Source organism: Leguminivora glycinivorella, chromosome 2 (genome assembly GCF_023078275.1).
Source record: "Leguminivora glycinivorella isolate SPB_JAAS2020 chromosome 2, LegGlyc_1.1, whole genome shotgun sequence".
Classification (NCBI taxonomy): Eukaryota; Metazoa; Arthropoda; class Insecta; order Lepidoptera; family Tortricidae; genus Leguminivora; species Leguminivora glycinivorella.
The window spans coordinates 2,756,554-2,782,019 of NC_062972.1; the positions used below are offsets into that span (position 1 = coordinate 2,756,554).

At 38.2% G+C, this 25,466-nt stretch overlaps 1 protein-coding gene across 1 annotated transcript in view; it reads left to right on the forward strand.

Moving 5' to 3' along the window:
• The window catches only part of LOC125234847 (transmembrane protease serine 2-like), a 52,309-nt gene extending 28,461 nt beyond the window's left edge, over positions 1–23,848 (forward strand). Inside the window, exons 3-7 of the mRNA XM_048141267.1 lie at positions 16,969–17,078; positions 19,139–19,245; positions 19,825–19,964; positions 20,281–20,996; positions 23,362–23,848. Coding sequence (XP_047997224.1) covers positions 16,969–17,078; positions 19,139–19,245; positions 19,825–19,964; positions 20,281–20,996; positions 23,362–23,523 — 1,235 coding nt within the window. The 3' untranslated portion in view covers positions 23,524–23,848. The remainder of the gene's footprint in view (positions 1–16,968; positions 17,079–19,138; positions 19,246–19,824; positions 19,965–20,280; positions 20,997–23,361) is intronic.
• Positions 23,849–25,466: the final 1,618 nt, after the last annotated feature.

Below are 25,466 nucleotides of genomic sequence, written 5' to 3' on the forward strand. Positions count from 1 at the left end.
GGGGTTCCTTATGCCACTAGATAAGTTTGTAGTATTTTTAAGGTAGCTTAAATGGTTATTGATACACATAATTTCTGCGTTTACAATCTGGAAACACTTTTCTTGACAAATTTCAAGTTTTTTATTCTCAAACTATTAGATCGTCAAATAAAAAAAAGCCTACAACTAGCTGTGGACAAGATAAGACTAGATTAGAGTCCCACGGTAAGCTCAAGGAGGCTTGTGTTGTGGGTACTCAGACAACGATATATATAATATACAAATACTTATATACCTACATAGAAAACATCCATGACTCAGGAACAAATATCTGTGCTCATAACACAAATAAATGCCCTTACCGGGATTCGAAACCAGGACCGCGGCTCAGCAGGCAGGGTCACTACAGACTGAGCCAGACCGGTCGTCAAACTAAACTTTCAACTAACTAATATGGCTCTGCGATCCAAAGAGGATCTTCACGATCACGAGAGCGCGCCTCTTATCCCGACCCTGCACAGCTTCTTGCTAATTGTTAGTTTCACACAAAAACTACAAAACAAAATATCAGGTTAGAACAAGTCGGTATCTCCGACATTTTTATTACTAACCTTATAAAATTTCTGGAATTGGCGAATACAGTTTTATTTTCTACTCAGCCGAATCTCTTAGCTCCTCGCGACACGGCGCTTCTTTTGCAAACCTTACATTTTTGAATATTTTCCTCGTTCAGCTATAACGCTTCTTGGCTTAACATTAATTGCTCTTAATCAGAATGGTATCCAGAACATCTTGATTGTAATGTGATCCAACTTACATTAAAGATCAGGTGATAGGCAGCCCTCTCATCTGTTTTTAAGATGAATCAAAATTTTGTGATCGATAAAAGGCAGTCAGATACTTCTAAAGTTAAAACATTAAGAGGGTTAGAAACTACAATAAAGTCAGTAATATCTTCTCATTTTGTTTCCGACAGTGGGTTTTCTTCATACAAACGTTGTGTTGTAGGGTCAGTGGGGGGGTTATTCTGGGAAATTCGATATTTTTAGTAATTATAACTTAAATAGATGTCATCATTTTTTTTAATAATTAACATTGTATTTATTTAGTGATATAAGTGCTTTTTTACATTACCTACTCGATCCGAATGTCAAAGATGGCCCTGTAATATTTAAGATACCCGATTGATTAATCGGACTGTTAAAAAGCCCCTTTGTCATCAATTACCTATTTTAAAAACCAGACTAAACTGTTATGCTGACTATCATATAGCCCACGCCTCGCGTCAAATATACTACTTTGTTTTTTTTTTAACAGAAAATTGAATAACAATGGCTCCAAACTACAGTATCTCCATTGTAAAATACGCAAAAACCTTCTACTGCAATGTTTACGTAATCACAGTTGATACTACATAGGTTCGTTTAATGAATGCCAGCAGGTCGCGGCTACTTTCTCTGGATTCATGGTGCTCGTGATGGATAGCTTATGTTGTTTATGTCACTTCTATCGTAATAGGATAGGTCATTGAGATAATCAAGAGAGACGTCAGATCGATTTTCATGCGCTTGGAGGATCCCTTTGTGATTGATTGCTTGATCTCTGTGAAATAATTTCCAGATAGCGCCCTTGAATCATCTTACTCAAGTCAAGAAAGCTTTGAAATAGTAATTATTAGTTCAAATTAACAATATTAGTTAAGTTAAGTTAGTTCGAAAAATAATAATTAAAGTACTACGAAAAATAACAATAGGTAGTTTTGCAACCTTAGCTGTATCATTATAGGTACTTAGTTACACTGCAACTTAAATATTTACTGATTAATTGTAAGTACCTCTTATATGAAATAAGCTATCGTATTTTTAACTAATTAAGGAAACTGTAGGTTTAATATAGTTTTACTTATATAAATGTTAAAATGATTGTACACGACCGTTTGTTTCTTAATAAACAATAAATAAAATAAATAAATCTTACTTGTATTTTTATAAGTACAAATGACCTGTCATTCTCGGCGACCAACTTTTTTGTGCGACAAGATGTTTTCTTTGGAAACTACAGTACTTAATGTTCATAATTATGTTAGTCTTAAATATTATAGGTACCTATTCGTAATATGAGCTATCGAAAACTCGATTCAAAATCAATTTGTTATAGGTACGGTCACGGACTTTAATTGTTGATCCACTTCTAGCTCGTTTTATACTGGAACGTCATAGCTTAACTATGCTTAACTGTGAGATGTAAAGTCCGTGACTGTACAGATAATGAAATGAAATAATGAAATTTTTATAGGTACAGATGCAGTGCGAAAAGGGTTTCCTTCGTATTTTTCCGGAAACGTGTGATGCTAGTTCAGTCAATATCTTGTACTGAGACTGACTGAAATAGCAACATTGATGTCGGTAAAAACTTTTTTCCATCACAACACTAATAGCATCGATCAAGAACGCTGGTGGCCTAGCGGTAAGAGCGTGCGACTTTCGATCCGGAGGTCGCGTGTTCGAACCCCGGCTCGTACCAATGAGTTTTTCGGAACTTATGTGCGAAATGTCATTTGATATTTGCCAGTCACTTTTCGGTGAAGGAAAACAAACCAAACCAACCAAATCTTGGAATTAGCTGTCAGAGGGGACCCCAGGCTCCCATGAGCCGTGGCAAATGCCGGGATAACGCAAGGAGGACGATGAACACTAATAGCATCGATCTATAGTGGCCATACTGTATGATAATACTCTTTATTATACTGTGGATCTACTATGCATGTTGCATATTAAGCTGCATGATCATACAAAAAGCCCAATGACAAGAAAGCGACAAATCGAACGCAGTGGCGGAGCGACGACCTTCTGTAATAGCACAAGCTTTCACTCTAACATAATGGGATAGATGGGAATGGCTAGTGATCTGGGAACCTTGCTTACGCTTCCGCGTCTGAAACTTGATTTATCGAAAGTGTTTTGAAATATGGCTAGTATCAGGGGGGTTACCATGACGTACTAAAGACGTTCAGTTTAGGTTGAGAGAAAGGGACACAACTATATCAGTTACATAGCTCCGTCCCTCACTCTCAACCTAAACTGAACGGCTTTAGCACGTCATAGTAACCCCCCTGGACTAATTTCTGTGTACATGAAATCGAAGGGGTTTTCGGTAAATGACGTCCAAATGCAAATACACAAGTTTACTTAAAAATTACTTAATTACGTCATAACCACGATACAAAATTTAAATTGTGAAAAAGCTACCGCCCCGACATACTTAGTGGACCGATTTTCATAAAACATGGCTAATATCACTTCCTCAAACTTTAAAAATTAATTCAGTTTTCACGTAAAATTGTCGAAAACAAAAAAATCACGAAATCATCGGCATTGGTTCATCCGTTTGGAACCTTCGACTACTGATGATTTTACAGATAGACACGTCAAACTTTAAAAATAACATTTTGTCGCTTACAAGTTTTACAACGGAAGAACGGTATCCAGCTACTGTATTGACCATTAAAAAAAACAAGACACTGGGTTTCCAAATGTTACAGTAAGCATCGTAATAAGGATATTAAAATGCGAGCAAATTTGTACAAACACTTTCCGAACGGTCTCCACAGATGGCGTAATCAACGCATTCCCAAAGCGATTAGAGTTATCGACGTCCAACTAATACTTTAGGTTTGTTTAGCATCATTTTCAATCGCCCAAAAAATGTTTGCTGGAAGAAGAAAAGGATGAACAACAAATATAATCAAAGACGACAAAAACTACTGATTATCAACACTCATGAAACTGAAACACTCTACAGGGTGCAATGTTATAAGCGACAATATTTAAAGAGGTGTGATGATATAGCTGATATCTGTATCAGAACCTTACTCAATATTTTCCTAAAATTTCCTTTGGACACTAAGCGCGCGGCGGTACAATCCATACCAATATTATAAATGGGAAAGTGTGTGTGTCTGTTTGTTTATCCGTCGTAGCCAAAGAGGAATCGAGTATTATAGAGAGTTACCGTCGAAGTAAAATGTGTAATCACAGTGCATAGAATGCCATCTCTTGACACAGGCTTAAAACTTTTGAACCTCAGTTTTGACAATTTGGCCCATATTCTTAGCTTGATATGTGTTAAAATGTCAAATATTAATATTAGCGCCATCTAGCTGAGCGTACCCCAAAGGTGTAATGCCATCTAGGCCATTGTCTTAGGCTTTATCTGTCTATACGGAATTATATATGTCTTTGGTCGTAGCAAAAGCTAGTAGAATATAAAATCGCTCGAATCGTCCGATCAACTCGCCAAGCGCGTGTTGTTAACTTGTTACCGAGCGGCGTCGTGTGCGCATTCGTTAAAGACTTTGAGACGGATAGAAAGGGGTGAAATCCACCAGGCCATAAAAAAAATTTAGAAAATATTTTGTATTTATATTTAAAATCTGCCGGCCTAGCCAAAATGACAATCGTTGACGCTTTGACGCAGCCTGGCTCTGTCGCGCCTGTTCGGAAGAGCGATAGAGGTTTAGCTACGATAACGATATTAGATAGCGTGCGTTTGTGCATTTCGTACGTAGCCGATGGCATTTCTGTGACGCGAAACGAAAACGAAACGCCGCGAATGGTAGTCAGGGTACGTAGCGGAATGGCACAAACGCTCACGAAACGCTCACGAAACGAAACGCTAGTAATTAGATACGAGTATCTATCTCTATCGCTTGTGCGTATTGGCACGACAGAGCCGGACAAACTGGCGCGGCGTTTCGTTTTCGTTTGGCGTCGGACAAATGCCATTCGGCTACGGGGCCTAGCTCGGTTGCGCCAATACGCAAGAGCGACAGAGATAGATATCTACAAGCGTTTCGTTTCGTGAGCGTTTGTGCATTCTGCTACGCACGCTGATATTTTTCAGATTCAGATTCACATTGTTTATTGCTAAAATATGATATTTTACACGTCATTTTTTATAAGTAAGTATACAATAATTTAAACTTAAGTAAATTAGTATTAAGATATTTCACATGATAAAAATATACATTATACAATTTGATTTTTACCTATTTACATGAAATTTAATTTAAACCTTTTTTTGTGGTTGGGTTAGCCACTTCTCTATTCATGAATTCGTCCATGTTATAACATGCCAGTTCAATTAATAGCAATTTTAGTTTTCTATCGAATAACGAATCATTCGATTCGATAATTTCGGCGGGAAGCGCGGATATCTGTCGAGACACCTGTATTATTCTGATAGTAACCGCGATACCGAAATATGTTGGTTTATCCGCACTTGCGCTCGCGCATTCAATGAGAACACATACCGGCTTTGCATGCAGGCGGCGACGTGTGAAATGACATGTATTATTCAAGCGTAAATCACACTAGGTATATGCAATAGGCGTAATAGGAAACTGTGTATTCAAATTGTGTCCTACTTAAAAAGTTTAACAAAAGAAAATATCACTTGCGTCGACACAATAAGGTTCACTGTTAAGGTACCTGAAGTTACCTGAAGTAACAATATATTTTTGGTTGTGACTTTGCAGTTGATTTATCAACTACAAATAGGTAAAACTTACTTTAAGTACTATACCACTTTTTTACACTCCCTAAACAGCCCGTTTGTGAAGATTTGTCAAGCCTACAACAAAAGAGTATTACGTACTAGTTACGTGTTCATAGTTTGTAGCCGATTTGTCGAATTATATTCCGTACTTTTCATGAATTGATTCTGTATATATTGATATAAATATTTTCGATAAACTGGGTATTCTATATGGTGAATTGCGATAAACTATGCTATATGGTGCAGGTTTTCGAGGACAAACTTTGACATAGCTAGAAGTAAAATATCAAACGCGCATTTCGAAGCCTTTTTTATGTTTTCCGAGAACTCACAGACATTATACTTCAAAGTGTTTAACATTGATATTTGTGTCTTTCTCTATTCTCTACGTGTCCTGTTATTGAAGTAGGTTTGAGATTAAAGCAAACGCAACTAGTTTCACTTTCCTACTCTATTTACACAACACTTGAATCCGACAAGAGGAGAGGCGACGACCGCTTCTCCTAAAGGTTAGTCACGATTTTCAAAATGCAACTAGAGTAGTCAGATGGTCTAAAAAATAAGGTCAAGGGTCTAACCTTATATATTGTATTTGTTTTTTGTAAGTGATTTTGTATTTTATTTTTATTTAATAGTATATAATAGCCTAGCCTGAGAGTTAAAGTAAATAAAGAGATATATATGGTCTAAAAAATCACATTATTTAGGTATTTTTAAAGTTTTACAACAGACAGCCTAGACGCTCTTTAGTGATAGGAACGCAAGGAATAAGAAACATGACTATAGTTAAAATAAAATATTTTATACTATGCACGAAATAAAGCATCATATAAGAAAAACATGGACAGAAGTTATTTATAAATCCAATTTCTATTTAATAAGTCGGGTAGAAATCTACAGAGTGGGGCCTGTAACAAAGGCGAAGAATTGTACCCTAGGCTATTCTCCTTATACTGATCAACATTTGTTCGGTTTAAAAATAACTTGTATTTTGATTTTTATCACCCTTGAAAGTTTTTTCTAAGAGGTAATGTATTGCGAATTCTGTTAAGTCTAAAGTGTGACAGACAACGTCAATGACAACAATAATGGCGTACATTGAAGCTAATATTTATTTTGTATGAAAAATTAAAAATTTAAAGACTTCATAATTTTTAAAAGTCACTGAACAAATGTTGATCAGTATAAGGAGAATAGCCTACAGTTCAATTCTTCGCCTTTGTTACAGGCCCCACTCTGTATAAAGTATCTGAGTTGACCGTGACGTCACTCATTTTGATTTCATATTAATTCCATATTAGCAACTCGTTCAAACTCGTTTTGACAGATCTTAAAAAGAAGCTGATTTGACTAGAGGCAAGTAGCCTATTGTCACTATCGTGTCACTATAATATGAATGAGTGATGGAGATGCTTGTTCCACCGTCGAAAAGATAGATTTTGACCTTAGCCTGTAGTCTATATCTTTAGGGATAAATGTAAACAGAATATAACCTCAAAAGGCTTATCCTGCTTGAGGGTAAATAAAAAGATTACACGACCGAATAAGAAAGTTACTCAATGACAGATTCGCTAGGTTGTTTATTTGGTTGGATGACCAACAAATGCTTACCTGCTATGTTGGAAAATGTAAAAAATATTTGTTTATGTTCTTTTATGTCTATGACGACCGGTCTGGCGCAGTTGGTAATGACCCTGCCTGCTACGCCGCGGTCCCGGGTTCGAATCCCGGTAAGGGCATTTATTTGTGTGATGAGCACAGATATTTGTTCCTGAGTCATGGATGTTTTCTATGTATATAAGTATTTATATATTATATATATCGTTGCTGAGTACCCACAACACAAGCCTTCTTGAGCTTACCGTGGGCCTCAGTCAATCTGTGTAAGAATACTAAGAATGTCCTACAATATTTATTTATTTATTTATTTTATAATATCGTTGTCTGAGTACCCACAACACAAGCCTTCTTGAGCTTACCGTGGGCCTCAGTCAATCTGTGTAAGAATATCCTATAATATTTATTTATTTATTTTAATCCCTTAAGTACAGAGTATAAGACTAAGTACATACCTATAAAACTTAATACCTACCTTAATTGTTTTATTTTTGCTACTAATAACCACGACAGAGCATGAACAGATTTAACCTTAGCTCATAGGTAATTAACACTAAAGACTAATTGTAACAAGTACTTACTAAGTTTATAGAGTTTCTACATTTACTTCTCAGTATTGTCTATACTTTTTTGTCAATTAGTTTTTAAGCTGACAATTTTGAACACGCAGAGCATTAAACAGTTAAAAAGTAACTTATCATTGTGATTGTTCTTATAAAGTGAACGCCATTAGCTTTTATGTGTGTGTCCAAATAGATTTTGAAAAAGCAAACACCTATTTCTATAGACACTTAAAACGAGGCATATTCTGATATCAATGATTTGATCTTCATTTGTTATGGATAGGCTCTGTGTGGGAAGAGAAGAGACGTATTTAAAAATAAGGTACCTACAGATGTAATACAAAATTACATTTCCCGGAAACCCACGGATGTAAGTAAGTATGCAAGTTCATTCAGTACTAAAAGTAACTATGATTAATTAATGTAAAAAGTTCAATTTCTGGTCTCTTGACACTGAAAGATAGATAAGATATCCAGATATACCAAATCCAGGGGAGCACGGGATTCGACTCGGTTAAATTGACGTTTCGTTTCCTTTCATGGGTTGCCGAACAAATTCATACCCTGTTATATCAATCAGAACTCGCCTCTATATAAAACATAGAGCAAAACCTAGGTCACGAGCTACAATTATAATTAATGAGTAGTGAGTGGGCATTAGTTACGTGTTTAATGGCAATATTCATTACAATGTAGAGACAAATGGTGTGAAAATGATAGTTCTTTAGCCAAAGAGCCATTAATTAAACAGTATTGTGTTGTTTTGTCGCGCTTGCGTGACTAAAACCGAATTGCAAGTCGAGGTGTGACCAAATGTCTAAACTTTTTTGAGTTGGCATTTGTTTTTATTAGGTACAAGTTGGTGCTAAATAGTAGGTATTTATATTTACTATTATACCACATTATTAAATCCCTCCGGCCATGCTGCGTCGGACTTGTAGCCTGTCGTTTGCAATGCTTCACATACCGCCCTTAACACACAATAAAATTATACTTTTATCATAAAGGAAGCAAACAAGCCTATAGGGCTATAGCAAGCAATTGCCATTACGTGCCATAGTGTTTATATTTCGTTACTCACCTCATTAATAATAATTAATAAAATTACATCAAATATCTCCAAACTGCCTCTACATGTTGGATCTATATCCCCACGCACGCCTTATAAATGACCGGGCTCGAAAGACCCGAGAGTTTTAAAACGAAGAAATAAATAATAGTTATTTGTTATACAAGGGGGCAAAGTTGTATTTTAACGCCGAGTGTGGAATTGAAAAACGAGCAAGTGAAAGGATTCTATAGTTGAACCACGAGCGAAGCGAGTGGTTCGAAAATAGAATCCTGAATTTGCGAGTTTTTTAACACACGAGAAGTAAAATACATTTGCACCCGAGTGTAACACAAAACTTTTCTCCTCACTATAGCGAGGAAACTACAACGCAAAAAATGCGTTTATCACTGCTTCCAGTAGTTCCACAGGTGGTAAATCATCTTTATTGCTAGATTCACCTACTTTTATCAATTTTAAACCAGTTCATTTGACTTTATTCAAGGTCAAATTACTTTACCCACTAGTGGATAAAATGCGTTTTTACCCGCTGGTATTAAAGGACAAAATACGTGTTTCCGAGCTAGTGAGGGGAAAACATAATTGTAATCGTGAATTACCTAGGCATATCGTGAAACGCAATTGTACATTACGATACAAGTGCGTAAAAAAGGAAGTTCGAAACGAGTGGCGATAAATTAAAACACTATACCGAAGGGAGTGTTTTAAATCGACACGAGTTACGAATTTCCTTTTCGCACGTGTATCATACGACGTTTTTCAGTACAGATGAGCCTTAGAAGTTTCGACCTGGCATATAATGAACCACTTCTCGCACTAGTGCGTAAAAAAACACCATCTGTACTGAAAAAATCATTTCGTTCCCAGCCGGCGTAGCCGAATGGCTATCGTCGACGCTAGACGCCGACAGAAACGCAGTCTAGCTCTGTCGCGCCAATACGCAAGAGATATCTACGAGCGTTTTATTTCGTGAGCCTTTGTGCATTCGGCTAATTACGTACCCTGAGTCGACAGGAGACCAGCACGGGAAGCATGGTCGCGCGATAGACAATAAAATAGCAGGCCGTCCCCCATATCGCACTATTTGTAAGTGCTTCCTGTGCAGGCAGGCAATTATGGTCGCGCGATAAATGATAAAACATCGGGCCACTATTTGTAAGTGCGATAGGGACGACCTGATGCTTTATCATTTATCGTGCGACCATGATTGCCCTGCAGGACTTTCCGGTCTTACGAACTGTCCTCGATATATTTTATAATATGTAGCTACATGCATTTTAATAATTATAATTATTTTTAATTCAATTAATGTTTTGTAATGAAGCGCTGGTGGCCTAGCGGTAAGAGCGTGCGACTTTCGATCCGGAGGTCGCGGGTTCGAACCCCGGCTCATTTGTACCAATGAGTTTTTCGGAACTCGTGTGCGAAATGTCATTTGATATTTACCAGTCGCTTTTCGTTGAAGGAATACACCGTAAGGAAACTGAAATAAATCCAATAAGGCCTCTAATTACCCTTCGGGTTGAAAGGTCAGATGGCAGTCGCTTTCGTAAAACTAGTGCCTACGCCAAATCTTGGAATTAGTTGTCAAAGCGGACCCCAGGCTCCCATGAGCGATGGCAAATGCCGGAATAACGCAAGGAGGATGATGAATGTTTTGTAAAATAATTCTGTCTAGTCAATCTGTTTTGCACGCAAAATTATTGAAACTAAATAACCTATAAAACTGTCGTTTAAAAAACACTATAAAACACGCTTTTATAAATCAGATTAAAAGTTGTCTCTATTTGTACTAGTAGGTTCTACATTAAACAGTCAAATCAATTAAAAGTCAGTGTTCAAAGTAGGTACCAGTTTGTTGAACTCAGACAAAATATGCGCTAGTAGCGAGGAGAGTCGACAGTCACCGACACTTAGAACGCCGCTTTTTTCCGGTAATCAAAGTACAAAAGGGGAAAGTGTCTACAGTGACAGGATGCAGAGTTCTTGTTCGTGGACGAGATATCTTTTGTTCTCTTTGGTAACCCTTAGGCGGCATATGTAAACGTTATGTTCTTATGCAACTTCATTCGCCAGGAAGTTCGGATTAGTATTTGTTTACAAGAAAGTCTTTCCTGTTCCAGCGCCCCACGCTTTTACAATCAAATATTATAATTAAAAGCACATAGTTTTTAAACTTCAGCTCACAAATAGAGACAACTTGAACGATCCATAATTTATTTTTGGCTTTTACGTGCATTTATAAAAGCGTGTTTTATAGTGTTTTTTAAACTATTAATTTATTTTATACTTTTTAGTCATTAATAATAAAATACTTTTAACATTTATACATAAGTTTAATTTTCTTGTATTACGTTACGTATGTTGTTTTCTTATATTCATTTAGTGAACTTTATTTGGTTTACAATTATGAACCTCCAGGTCTTTTGTTATTGTTTTTCTTTTTTTGCAGTACATTTTTGTATTGCCAATATGTAATGTGTTTATGTGACTGTTTGGTTTCTGAATAAACTAAAAAAAAAAAAAAAAATTTCAAGTAGGCGGATTTTACATGCCATTTGTGGCTTAACGTGTACTTATTGCTAATTGCTACTTAATAATAAATAGCGGCTACCTTCTTATTAAGGTATTATCATAAAAATGTTTATACCTAGTAAGTTATCCGTAAAAGATAGACAATATAGACATGTGCCATCGCGGACTTTTTGAAGACATTAGAGAGACATACTTTCGCCATACATTGTTTTGAAGCTCTCAGCTAGTGGGATTTTGTTTGACTCGATTAGAAAATATTGTCACATTTCAACTAATTCAAACAAAATTTAAGTATTTCTTTTTGCCGAGCCCCTCTTTATTTGCTCTTAAGGGTCACAGGAAAACCATTACCCAACTTATTTTAAATACAACGTTGATCTTTCTTTTATGCGGGGGGCTTCGCCCTCCGAGCCCCCCTTTTCGTTACTCTTAAGGGTCACAAGAAAACCCTAAACCAACTTAGTTTAATTACAACGTTGATCTTTCTTTCATGCGGGGGGCTTCGCCCCCCGAGCCCCCCTTTGTTTGCTCTTAAAGGTCACAAGAAAACGCTAACCCAACTTATTTTAAATACAACGTTGATCTTTCTTTTATGCGGGGGGCTTCGCCCCCCGAGCCCGCCTTTGTTTGCTCTTAAAGGTCACAAGAAAACGCTAACCCAACTTATTTTAAATACTACGTTAATCTTTCTTTTATGCGGGGGCTTCGCCCCCCGAGCCCCCCTTTTCGTTACTCTTAAGGGTAACAAGAAAACCCTAACTCAACCTATTTTAAATACAACGTTTATCTTTCTTTTATGCGGGGGCTTCGCCCCCCGAGCCCCCCTCTGTTTGCTCTTAAAGGTCACAAGAAAACGCTAACCCAACTTATCTTAAATACTACGTTGATCTTTCTTTTATGCGGGGGGCTTCGCCCCCCGAGCCCCCCTATGTTTGCTCTTAAAGGTCACAAGAAAACGCTAACCCAACTTATTTTAAATACTACGTTGATCTTTCTTTTATGCGGTGGGGCTTCGCCCCCCGAGCCCCCCTTTTCGTTACTCTTAAGGGTCACAAAAAAACCCAAACCCAACTTATTTTAAATACTACGTTAATCTTTCTTTAATGCGGGGGGCTTCGCCCCCCGAGCCCCCCTTTTCGCTGCTCTTAAGGATAACAAGAAAATCCTAACCCAACTTATTTTAAATACAACGTTGATCTTTCTTTCATGCGGGGGCTTCGCCCCCCGAGCCCCCCTTTGTTTGCTCTTAAAGGTCACAAGAAAACGCTAACCCAACTTATCTTAAATACTACGTTGATCTTTCTTTCATGCGGGGGCTTCGCCCCCGAGCCCCTTTGTTTGCTCTTAAAGGTCACAAGAAAACGCTAACCCAAGTTATTCTAAATACTACGTTGATCTTTCTTTCATGCGGGGGCTTCGCCCCCGAGCCCCCTTTTCTTTTCTCTTAAGGATCACAAGAAAACCTTAACCCAACTTATTTTAAATACAACGTTGATCTTTCTTTTAAGCGGGGGCTTCGCCCCCGAGCCCCCCTTTGTTTGTTCTGAAAGGTCACAAGAAAACGCTAACTTATTTTAAATACTACGTTGAACTTTCTTTCATGCTTCCCCCCTCGAGCCCTCCCCCCCCCCTCCCCCTTTTTTCTGTTCTTATCTTCCGGCACCATCATCAGGCCTTGAAACCTAATCGTAGTCATAGTTCATTACAAGACTTTTCTAATAAGCCCAAAAACAGCTATGATACGATATTCCATCATGTAGTTCCAGTTCATATCTTCCGGCTCCATCATCAGACCTTGAAACCTAATCGTAGTCAAAGTTCATTACAAGACTTTTCTAAGAAGTCCAAAAACAGCTATGATCCGATGTTCCATCATGCAGTTCCAGTTCATATCTTCCGGCTCCATCATCAGACCTTGAAACCTAATCGTAGTCAAAGTTCATTACAAGACTTTTCTAAGAAGCCCAAAAACAGCTATGATACGATGTTCCATCATGTAGTTCCAGCTCATATCTTCCGGCTCCATCATCAGACCTTGAAACCTAATCGTAGTCAAAGTTCATTACAAGACTTTTCTAAGAAGCCCAAAAACAGCTATGATACGATGTTCCATCATGTAGTTCCAGCTCATATCTTCCGGCTCCATCATCAGACCTTGAAACCTAATTGTAGTCAAAGTTCATTACAAGACTTTCCTAAGAAGCCCAAAAACAGCTATGATACGATGTTCCATCATGTAGTTCAAGTTCATATCTTCCAGCTCCATCATCAGACCATGAAACCTAATCGTAGTCAAAGTTAATTACAAGACTTTTCTAAGAAACCCAAAAACAGCTATGATACTATGTTCCATCATGTAGTTCCAGTTCATATCTTTTGGCTTCATCATCAGACCTTGAAACCTAATTGTAGTCAAAGTTCATTACAAGACTTTTCTAAGAAACCCAAAAACGGCTATGATACGATGTTCCATCATGTAGTTCCAGTTCATATCTTCCGACTCCATCATCAGATCAGCTCAACAGTACCATATTATTGTATTGTCATCGGAACTACATATAGCTGCCAATTTTCATTACGCTACGACTCCTGGAAGATGGTTAAATTAGCTTCCTTAGATTCCATTACATACATAGTTACATACACGACGACCTAATAAAAGCGTGTTAATGATAAACCGCAAAAAAAAGTCCAAGCAAAAAAACCACGCATGAGTAAACGATTTAATACAAAGCAAAGTCATCAAAGTTTCTACACTACGATTTTCATTCTAATTACGACTAGTTAAGGTTGAAATTTAGGAAGTTAAGCGTGGATCGTCGCGTGCGCCGATATATTGTTTCCCGTAAACAGTTCCGTCGTTTTTCGCGCGTTTTCTGAATTTCCCAAGGAAATTCACTTTTTCCGACAGATAATATGTTGATTTTATTCACGCCCTGCATTTTTGCATAATATTCATGCATAAGTACTTACTGTATTATTTACACTCAGTCGTATTTTCAAAAAAATGTAGGTATCCCGGGTTCGAATCCCAGTAAGGGCATTTTATTTGTGTGACGAGCACAGATATTTGTTCCTGAGTCATGGATGTTTTCTATGTATATATGTATTTGTATATTATATATATCGTTGTTGAGTAGCCACAATACAAGCCTTCTTGAGCTTACCGTGGGGCTCAGTCAATCTGTGTAAAAAATGTCCAATAATAAATACGGCGACGCAATAACGACGCGGTGTTATAAGTTTGACGTATCTGTCTGTCTGTGTGTGATGCCTGTGGCATCGTAGCTCCCGAACGGAAAAACCTATTTAGATTTAGTTTTTTTTTTGTTTGAAAGCTGAATTAGTCGAGAGTGTGAGAGCCATGTTTAATGGAAATCGATCCACAATGTTTGGGGCTTTGAAAAAAAAACTGTGAGATGTGTAAACATTTTTACACGACTCTACGACAAAACTGTGGAAAGAACAGTCACCGACGGTATTTCCGTCCAATCCTAGAAAAGATCATACCAATAACAATCATCATATCAGCCCTTTATCGTCCACTGCCTTAGCAAAGGCCTCTCTTCCAGTACGCCACTTCTCCCGGTCCTGAGCTAGTCTCATCCAGTTGTGACCCGCAATTTTCCGGATGTCGTCCACTCAAGGGTCCTAATGCAAAGCGCTTGTTTCATCTGTAAGCTGTCATCATTCCGTCAATAGTTTTGTAGTACAAAAACACCACCCGCCATTACAGTTCTTTTGAGTAAATGAGAGGAAAGAGTTTAACAAAACATGTCATAAAGACAATGGATAAAAATATATACATAGTTATACATAACTAAATAACACAAAAAGGAATAAAAAAGAAACACAAAATACATATAAAGCAACAAAGGCAATTTTCAGATAAACAGTTTCTTTAAGGAAAGACTGTGCCTGTCTGTAACATGCGCTCAATAATCAAACCTTTAAGGAAAGCGTGCTGTAACAGCGAATCCTCTTGTTTTGAGACTTTTGAGGTTAACCAAATTGTATCCTCACCCTCATTTGTCTCCTTTATTATAAAAAAAAATCTACATAACGTCACACCTCGGACACTGGCGATCAAATATATTAAAAGAGGAGCATTCCTAGCACAGTCTTAGCTCGTGTAGGTGAACGCGTACTATGCTTGTATGAGTGAAATATGACAGGTCGACTGTTCGCGTTTTTGACAGGCGGTAACTGTGAGGTAACCGAGAGGGGGTGAGCGGCACTTTCAGAGGGGAGCGGGAGTGGCCATACTGTACGATAGTACTCTTTATTATACTGTGATAACGTCTAGCGGATGTACTCGTACTATGTCACTCAGACAGTATTATACGCGACAGAATGCTACTTCCATTATTTAAATGAAGGCACGCGATCACATACTCGATCATTTTGTTGCCTGTAGCGTCAACTATTTTAATAACTACCGTTTTGGTTTAACTGTCGTTTAAGTTACATGTAACGACTTTGTTTACATAGTAAATAAAATAAATAAAATAAATAAAATAACTTTATTTAGCATTGTGTAGTACATATATGCTTACAGTTAATAGTAAACTTATAAATATCGTGATTTAACGGTTACATAAGTTATAATTATAACTTTATGGTAACTGGAATGAAACTTTGAGTAAGCGGCATCTGATCCCCGTACTAGTAAAAACTGTATCACGGTGGAACAGGATTCCCCTTGTCATTGTTTACATTATTCTTTAACTAATGTTAATTAATGTTATAGAAATACAAAGTACACTGATTTTACTGTTAAATTTGTGGGTAAAGTAATTGAGTAATTGTGAACTATTTCCTCTACTGCTCGATTTGGACTTTAAATTTTGCCGTAAATACGATATGGATAGGATTGACACAGTTAAAAGTGTGACACACAAAACGGCTTTTTGTCGAGATGATTTTTTTGCATGTATAAAGTTCGAATGAAGCTGTACGTGTAAATCTGCCATTCTACATTTAGTTGTATGTAGAATGTAGATACATGGATTTGTGACAATTTGTAAGATCCATAATTATTTTTTTAGAAAAGTTAGCCACTATTTCTTTTTGTTTTGGGACGAAGAAAAAAGCTTAGACTAAACTGATACTCAGTGTCAATACAATAATGGGTTACGTTACTAAATGATTGTACTCGAACTCAGATTGTGATGATAATTTTCTGCATCGGAAACCTTCGAGACTTCCCATATTTTTGTACAAAGATTTTCGTATAAAATATGACTGATTAAAAATTTATATCTGCAGGGTCACGTGACGTGAGTTTTATTTGTTGAAAATAGTTTTTTTTATACTACGTCGGTGGCAAACAAGCGTACGGCCCGCCTGATGGAAAGCGGTCACCGTAACCTATGGACGCCTGCAACTCAAAGAGTGTCACATGCGCGTTGCCACCCCATTAGAAACTTGTACACTCCCTTTTGCTGTGTTAAATACACAGTAAAAGGGAGTGCACAAGTTCCAAGGAGGGTTCGAGTTGCCGACGACTCAAAGGACAATAGACGGAATAAGTCAGTTCCGTAAGTCCTCCCATCATCAGCACACCGCACCCTCGTTGAGCTCTGGCAGCCTTACTCACCGGCAGGAACACAACACAAGATAGTTCAAGAATTATCGTTTTACTTTCAGAGTGCGGCCTCCCGCTCCGCCGACACACACGGCAGCCGCGGGAACGAACAGCGGGACAACTGCGCATCATCAAGGGAAGAGAGTCCAAGCGCGGAGCGTGGCCATGGCAGGTATACCTTCTATTCATCTAGCTTAGATTCAATGCTCAGGGGGGTTACCATGACGTGCTAAAGCCGTTCAGTTTAGGTCGAGAGAAAGGGACACAGCTATAGCAGTTACATAGCTCTGTCCCTCTCTCTCAACCTAAACTGAACGGCTTTAGCACGTCATGGTAACCCCCCAGCAATCATTACGTAGACGGGTGATAAAAAATGAAGTGAAGCGCTGGTGGCCTAGCGGTAAGAGCGTGCGACTTTCCATCCGGAGGTCGCGGGTTCGAACCCCGGCTCGTACCAATGAGTTTTTCGGAATTGATGTGCGAAATGTCATTTGATATTTGGCAGTCGCTTTTCGGTGAAGGAAAACATCGTGAGGAAACCGGACTAATTCCAACATATCTAGGTTAAGTTAGGTTTAGTTTTTTTTTTTTGACGTGTAATTTTTATTGTGTAATATGTTAAAGTATTTTTTGCTGTAATTCACATGATTTTAATGTTAAATATTTGACACCAATAATATTATATTAATTTGCATATTACAATACAGCATTCCAACAAGGCCTAGTTACCCTTCGGGTTGGAAGGTCAGATGGCAGTCGCTTTCGTCAAACTAGTCCTACGCCAAATCTTGGAATTAGTTGTCAGAGCGGACCCCAGGCTCCCATGAGCCGTGGAAGGAGGATGATGATGACGGGTGATAAAAAATGGGAGTAGGCTAATATTTTTGAAGACTGCACCAGTCCAAAAACACAGGTTACAGTTGGGGAAGAGAACCCAAGCATATATCGGGCCGTGGCAGGTATACCCTTAGATTCAATGGGCTACAGCCATGTTGACGGAAGAAAGTTTAAGATAGGAATAGAATAGAATAGAATAGAATAGAATAGAATAGAATAGAACAGAATAGAACAGAATAGAACAGAATAGAACAGAACAGAACAGAACAGAACAGAATAGAACAGAACAGAACAGAACAGAATAGAATAGAATAGAATAGAATAGAATAGAATAGAATAGAATAGAATAGAATAGAATAGAATAGAATAGAATAGAATAGAATAGAATAGAATAGAATGAATAGAATAGAATAGAATAGAATAGAATAGAATAGAATAGAATAGAATAGAATAGAATAGAATAGAATAGAATAGAATAGAATAGAATAGAATAGAATAGAATAGAATAGAATAGAATAGAATAGAATAGAATAGAATAGAATAGAATAGAATAGAATAGAATAGAATAGAATAGAATAGAATAGAATAGAATAGAATAGAATAGAATAGAATAGAATAGAATAGAATAGAATAGAATAGAATAGAATAGAATAGAATAGAATAGAATAGGAATAGAATAGGAATAGAATAGGAATAGAATAGAATAGAATAGAATAGAATAGAATAGAATAGAATAGAATAGAATAGAATAGAATAGAATAGAATAGAATAAACATTTATTCGTGAACACAGGCAAGACAAACACACACACACATGATAGACAGCAGAACGCTCTTTTCACGAAGGTCATACTAGTCCGGAAACACAGCAGGCAACAGTTGGGGAAGAGAATCCAAACGCGGGGCATGACCGTGGCAGGTATACCCTGAACTTAGTCTAAGAAGGCTACAGTTATCATGTGAGTGGATGACAAATCATGGGAGAACACTCTTTTCTTGGAAGTGAAGGTTGGACCAGTTTGCAAACAAAAGACTGCCTACAGATCATTTCACAATTAGACAGGAAGTTTCTGGAGAAGGGTACAGTTGAGGACTGCCAAGTGCCAACTATCTCTAGATCATCTAGATGATGGAAAGAAACGAATGGAGATTAATCCAAACATTGACTTCATACCACCCATCATATTCTTATTCATATCACCCATCCTGATGCATTTTTTCTTATTTTTTTTTTTAATACTACGTCGGTGGCAAACAAGTATACGGCCCGCCTGATGTAAAGCGGTCACCGTAACCTATGGACGCCTGCCTTATTTGGGATCTGTACGAAAAGAGCATGTTACCTCAAGATTCGGGCAGAATTTCATAATTTGTAGAGGAATGTTGCACGTTCCAGGTGTCTCTGCAACTGCTGCACCCAAACTTCGGGCTCATCGGGCACTGGTGCGGCGGCGTCCTAGTACATCCTCTGTGGCTGCTCACAACAGCACACTGTATACACAAGTAAGGGCATCCAGGTCTCAAGGTCTTGCAGTTGCTCACAAGCTTTGAACATCCAGATTTCCTGTCCGGCCGCTGTCGAGACTCTGGCTCATACTCACTATCGTGCACTGTATAAACGAGCAAATTCATCCAGGTCTTCCAGATACTTCCATGATTTATAATCGATACAGATCCAGGATCTTCGTGCATCAACCACGATATTCGGGCATCTGGGGCATTCGGATGGTTTCCCATGTCTTACTAGGTGTGGTCACTATCGCGCTCTGTTTCACATGCAGAGCGCGATAGAGAAGAGAAGCGAGGATCGAAGAGATAGTGGTGCTGCAAGGTTTCTATGCGTTTAAGCTGCTGCCAATTCTCTAAGCACTCAACCATTTGTTGGCTCATCAAATTCATTTTACAATGTTTTAAATACTTAATGGACGTAACCTTTGACTCTTTTTTGTATTTTTTGTTACTCGAATCTGTTATCCAAGTTTTGGGTCCATTAAAAAAAGTACTTGACACATCATGTCCAAAGAGGGCCTACTAAACGTTCCATCATATCAAACCTCTCAGCTTCGTCCCCTCTCATTCCAGTGAGTTGTTCAACCTGCCAGTACCCGCGCTCTGGACAGCAGTTCTCGGCGAATGGGACCGAGCTGAACAAAAGGGAGCCTACGTGCCGATTGAGAGGATAGTGCTGCATCATCGCTTCCATAACTATCAGCATGATATAGGTAAAGGACACACTATCATAAAATCCTGATAGTATTTGATGGAAATAAAAATCAATATATATTATGTACTTACGTATACCATTAAGGTTTGAGGAGTTCCCTCGATTCCTCATGAATCCCATTATTATAACTCGATTGACCAAATTGTTTAGGTTTAAACTACGAGTACGATGTCAGTGTTGGCTCTGGGTAGCATACGTATCTTAGGAAATACGACCTGAATCCTGAACAAAAATTTTTTTGATTTTGTCTGGTTCTTATTGATCCCATTTGATTTCCTTTTTATGAACTTAACGCAAACATTTTGAAATTCCAGCTCTAATGAAGCTCACAAAGCCTGCCGACGTGAGTGCCCGAAGCCGCATCAAAACAATCTGCTTACCCCCCTTCGAGCCACCCGCCTTCAACACAGAGCGGACCACCTTCTACATGCGGCCAGATCTCAACCCACCCAGCACCTCCACAGAACCGCCCAAAAAGGCCAAACGACCACCCAAACCCAACCCAGACACCGCCACAAAATACTTAGAAAAACTTAATAATTTAACCAAGACGATATTCTCGGGGTTCGTCAGTAAAAAGAACAAAAACATGAGATACAACGTGAGAGTAGCTAACGATAGCAACAGACATACAAATAGGAAGACCGATGAAGATATCCAAAAAGCTGATGAAGAAAGGAAAAGTGATATAGTATACCCAAGTGCAACCTTAGATAGTGTTGTTAAACTGATTAAAACAAAAATGTCTAAAGATAGGAGGAAAACAGAGAGGACTGATAAGAAGTTGATGTTCGATGATGAGATAGATCCGTTTATAGATGATAATAACGGGTTGGATTTCAAGGATGAGTGTTACGCGACGGGTTGGGGACGAGAGCAGACGAATGGGACGCTAACGGATGTGCTCCTAGAGGCGGAGGTACCAGTGCTTCCGCTGAGGATCTGCCGGGAGAGATACTCGCTGACGCTGCCGCTGAATGAGGGGCATCTTTGCGCGGGGAGTACGGATGGAAGCACGGGAGCGTGTGTGGTAAGTTAAACATACTGAATACTTTGATTTCTGATTCATGAGGACCAGGAAAAATATAACTAAGTATCTACGTTGTTTGTTCTTCCTGTCTCGTGAAAATGCAATGAAACCCTTGATTTGATGCCCTTGTCCAGTCACCTGCGATAAAATGTTACCTACGAAGTTATCTACGAAGGTCGCAAAAAGATGTGACACCCTCTATGACTCTACAAAAAAGATCGTATCAGATATTATTGCGGTCTTCGAATACGACTTTACAACTAAAGTTGCACGTGACCGACCAACTTTAGTTATCGTATTGCACTCGGTCCCATGATACAGGCTCAGCGTAGTTTGGGATCCGCCAGAGAGTTCATTGAATTTAATACCGCGTAATGTGCAAAATTAAAAAAAATTACTTATTATATAAAGCTTATTAATGACTCATTTTTATAAAAAAGTAATTCTGCCAGTTTCCACAATATTGAAATGATAACGACGCCATTCAAGAAATATCTTGCATTGCATACTAACCCAAAAAAGCTATGCTTATTTCTAACCATTGCGTCATCGCAAAAAAATCTAGGAAATAAAACATCGGCAAAGCGAAAGCATCCAATTAACTTTCCAATGTTAAAATCAAGGACGTCTATTAACGAATAAGAAGACAATTAAAATATACAAGACAATAGTCCAATAATATCTAATAGACCACAGTGCACAGTGACAACATTACTAACAGTACCTTAACTGAAGTTTTTCTGTTTGTTTATGTACTCGTATTTGAAGCCGTGTAAAATTTTTATTTGTTACTCATGCGCCAGACCAGGCCCCGTAGCCGAATGGAATTTTTGCGACGCGAAACGCCTCAGAAATGTAGTCTGGCTCTGTCGCGCCAATACCCAAGAGCGATAGAGATAGATAGCGACGAAAGAGATATTATCGTGAGCGTTTGTTGTGCATTCGGCTACGCACTCAGAGATACTGATCTGAAGCTTGTGTTCCAAGCTTAGAATTAATTTCATGATGTGGTAAAATGTGGCTAAATTTTTAGTCTGGACTTAGTCCCTTTTCTTTAGTGTATGCCGTGCTATCATTCAGTTAACACGACATAACCTTTTCACTGACATGGACGATATGAATTTAGTAGATACATTACATCTTTTGTTCAATACAATATGAATAAGAGTTATTTATTAGCAATTTTTGATATAGCGGGGACACTTTATCTTGACACGGGGTATCGTATCAATCAATTATTATTATGGATGCACCGGCCAAAATGGTTAAAGTACTGCTAACATTAAGTATACTGTGTGTTATTATCTCCCATCGAAGCATAACATCAAGCTTCAAATCAAGATAAGCTTCGACATATTTGTTTAAGACAACTTGATGAGTATATCCCGTGACTAATACTTTCAATGCTTTCATGACATAGATTACAATATTTGATAACTAGTATAACTGCCCATTAGGTAACAATTACCACTTGCATTTCTTATTAATAGCTTACCAATCTAAATCTCACAAAATCATTCGCAAAGGAGAACCTATCTACATATGAAATAAATATTATGATATGGTTATACATATCATAATATTTATTTCAAAGAATAGTTTGTAAATATTTTTAGTTAAGGTTTTTTTTTTACATGTTTTTACAAAATATTACAATGAATAAAATGATTAAATACCTACTTATTTACATTTCAAAGAATATGGTAGGTGCAATTGAGATGTTATAACAAGTTGCATTGTATGGTACAGCATATTCTGCCAACACCTGGCGTAGAAATATATAAAATCGCATGCAAGAATGGGAGTGGGTTTAAGGCAAAATTCACGAATTTTTATTTGATAAAATAATTCTGTTCGAGTTTAAAAAAAACCTGATTAACTAAAAGTAAAACTCCTTAAGCCCGTTTTCACATTATCCGATCCGATATCGGATGTCGGAAGGATTTCAATGGAAATCCAAGTTGGCGCCTGAAATGTATGGGATATCGGTCCAACATCCGATATCGGATCGGATAATGTGAAAACGCACTAACTGACACAATTCTCCTATTACGAGTTCAGTAAATATTGTACTCGTAACAAGTACCTACCTACCATCAAGAGGTAACATATATGAGGTAGACAGGAGTAGAGAAAGTCAAAATATCCTCAGTACGCCTTCTAAACTCAAACCATTTGTTTTTGGATTTGTTCGAATTGGATCAATGAGTATTCAATAGTCAGCTGATAAACTTGACAAACTATTAGAAATTATAATTAACATTGAAAATAAAATATTTATTTTTCAAGTAAATATTTAATGCGCATATGAACGTCAAAATTTCTATTTAAGTACATTTTGACAACACTTCTATTTACTTTTCAGGGTGACAGCGGCGGTCCCCTCCAATGCCGGACAGGCAGCCGATGGGAGTTGCGCGGACTCACATCCTTCGGTTCAGGCTGCGCGCGCAGGGGCGTACCCGATGTCTACACCAACGTGGAACATTATGTTCCTTGGATATACGCCCATGTGTATGCTACGTAGCAATGAGATAGAGGAGCTGCTAAAGCGTCGCTAGCCAAATGTTGGTGGTCATCTGGTCCCTTTTATAACAGCTTGGGCAGCAGCCGTTAGAAGCTACGCACATCCTTCGGCTCAGGCTGCGCGCGCAGGGGAGTACCCGATGTCTACACCAACGTCGAACATTATGTCCCTTGGATATACGCCCATGTGTATGCTACGTAGCAATGAGATAAAGGAGCTGCTAAAGCGTCGCTAGCCAAATGTTGGTGATCCTCTGGCCCCGTAGCCGAATGGCATTTCTGCGACGCAAAACGCCACCAAAATGCCGCAGAAAAGTAGTCTGGTTCTGTCGCGCCATCGCCAGTACGCAAGAGCAATAGAGATAGATAGCTACGAAAGAGATATTATCGCAAGCGTTTCGTGAGCGTTTGTGCATTCGGCTACGCACACTGGTCACTTTTACAGAAATTGAAAGCTGCGCGGAGCATCCTTGTGTGCGCGCGCAGTTGGATATGACGCCCAATGTGTATGTCCCTTGGATACGCCCACGCCCACGTGTATGCTACAATAGCAATGAGACTAACTAAACTATCTACTTATTTTGGCTCAATGATCTAAAGTGAATCTTGACTGAATTGAGAGATCGCCACCTGTCCCGATCCTCCGCGGCCTATTGCCAGTCACTGACTTGAAGCTGACGCAATCCGTGCCACACTGTCCTCCCAGCGATACCAGGGTTGACCCGCCTGACGGCCACCAGCCGGTCGAACCAACTAGACTGCTCTCTTAAAAGAAAAGCCCCTTGGAGTACTCCTGGAAACTATCACGGCTGACGTCGTTTAGACAATATAGGGATTACCAAAACGTGGCTACTGCAGATTGATATTGATGCTTAAATGCCGCTAGGGTATACCCTAGGAGCTGCGCGGACCCACATCTTTCGGTTTCGGCTGCGCGCGCAGAGAGCTATTACCCGATGTCGACACACGTTAGAATAGAATAGAATCTTTGAAGTTTACTGTGAAAAAGTCTACTTTTTTTCTGACGAATTCAAATTGGTCACATGTAAAGCCTGACTAAAAATATATGAGTATTGTCAAGAGGGCGCTGTTATTCTGATGTATGGGGTGACAATTCAGTTTAGTATCAAGAAAATAGTTCTAATAAAATTGTGGTGTACGGCGTGGTGTATATAAGAACAAATTAAATTATTTTCAGAAAATATTTTACTTGTATTTTTAAGTAGTAACACTACTATTATGTTATAAACATTAAATAAATGTCATATACAAAAAAAAATCACATTCGCCCGGTAAGCTTTTTTTTTTTTTTTTTTTTTTTAATCATTATTTTTATCCGCAAGATAAACTAAAACGGAGTACCTACGCTGGAGTTTTCTTTGTATATGACATTATATACATATGTACATTTCTGGTCAGGCTTAACTGGAAAGTACAACAAAGTGCCTTCATCATTTATTCCTTGATTCTAATTGAAGGTATGAAAAATCTTTGTGCAATGTAAAGTTAACCGAAAGCAAATCCATGACATTTATAGTAGTATACGTAATATTTTATAACTTTGCCCGTTCAACATAGTAAAAAATTACGGCACCTAGGCATATTTGGGTATTTTTTTTTTTCAAAGTCGTCCACCTCACTTTTTTTGTAACATGGGTATTTCTTACGCGATTCATACTCAGAATCGTGAGGTCTTTCGATCCTGATAGGAGAAAAAAAATGTCCCAAGATTTCCATACATTTTCCAAACCTTCCATTCCGTTACCGCCATACAAAATGTTTAAAAAAATGCTAACAAACCATGGTGGAATGGGAAAGAAACCTCGGGACACTTTGTTCCTCCTGATTTGGATTAAAAGAACTCGCGATTCTGAGTGGAAACTACATACTAAAAATTTCTAAATCCAAAAAAAACGTGGGGTGAACATTTGGACAACTTAGAAA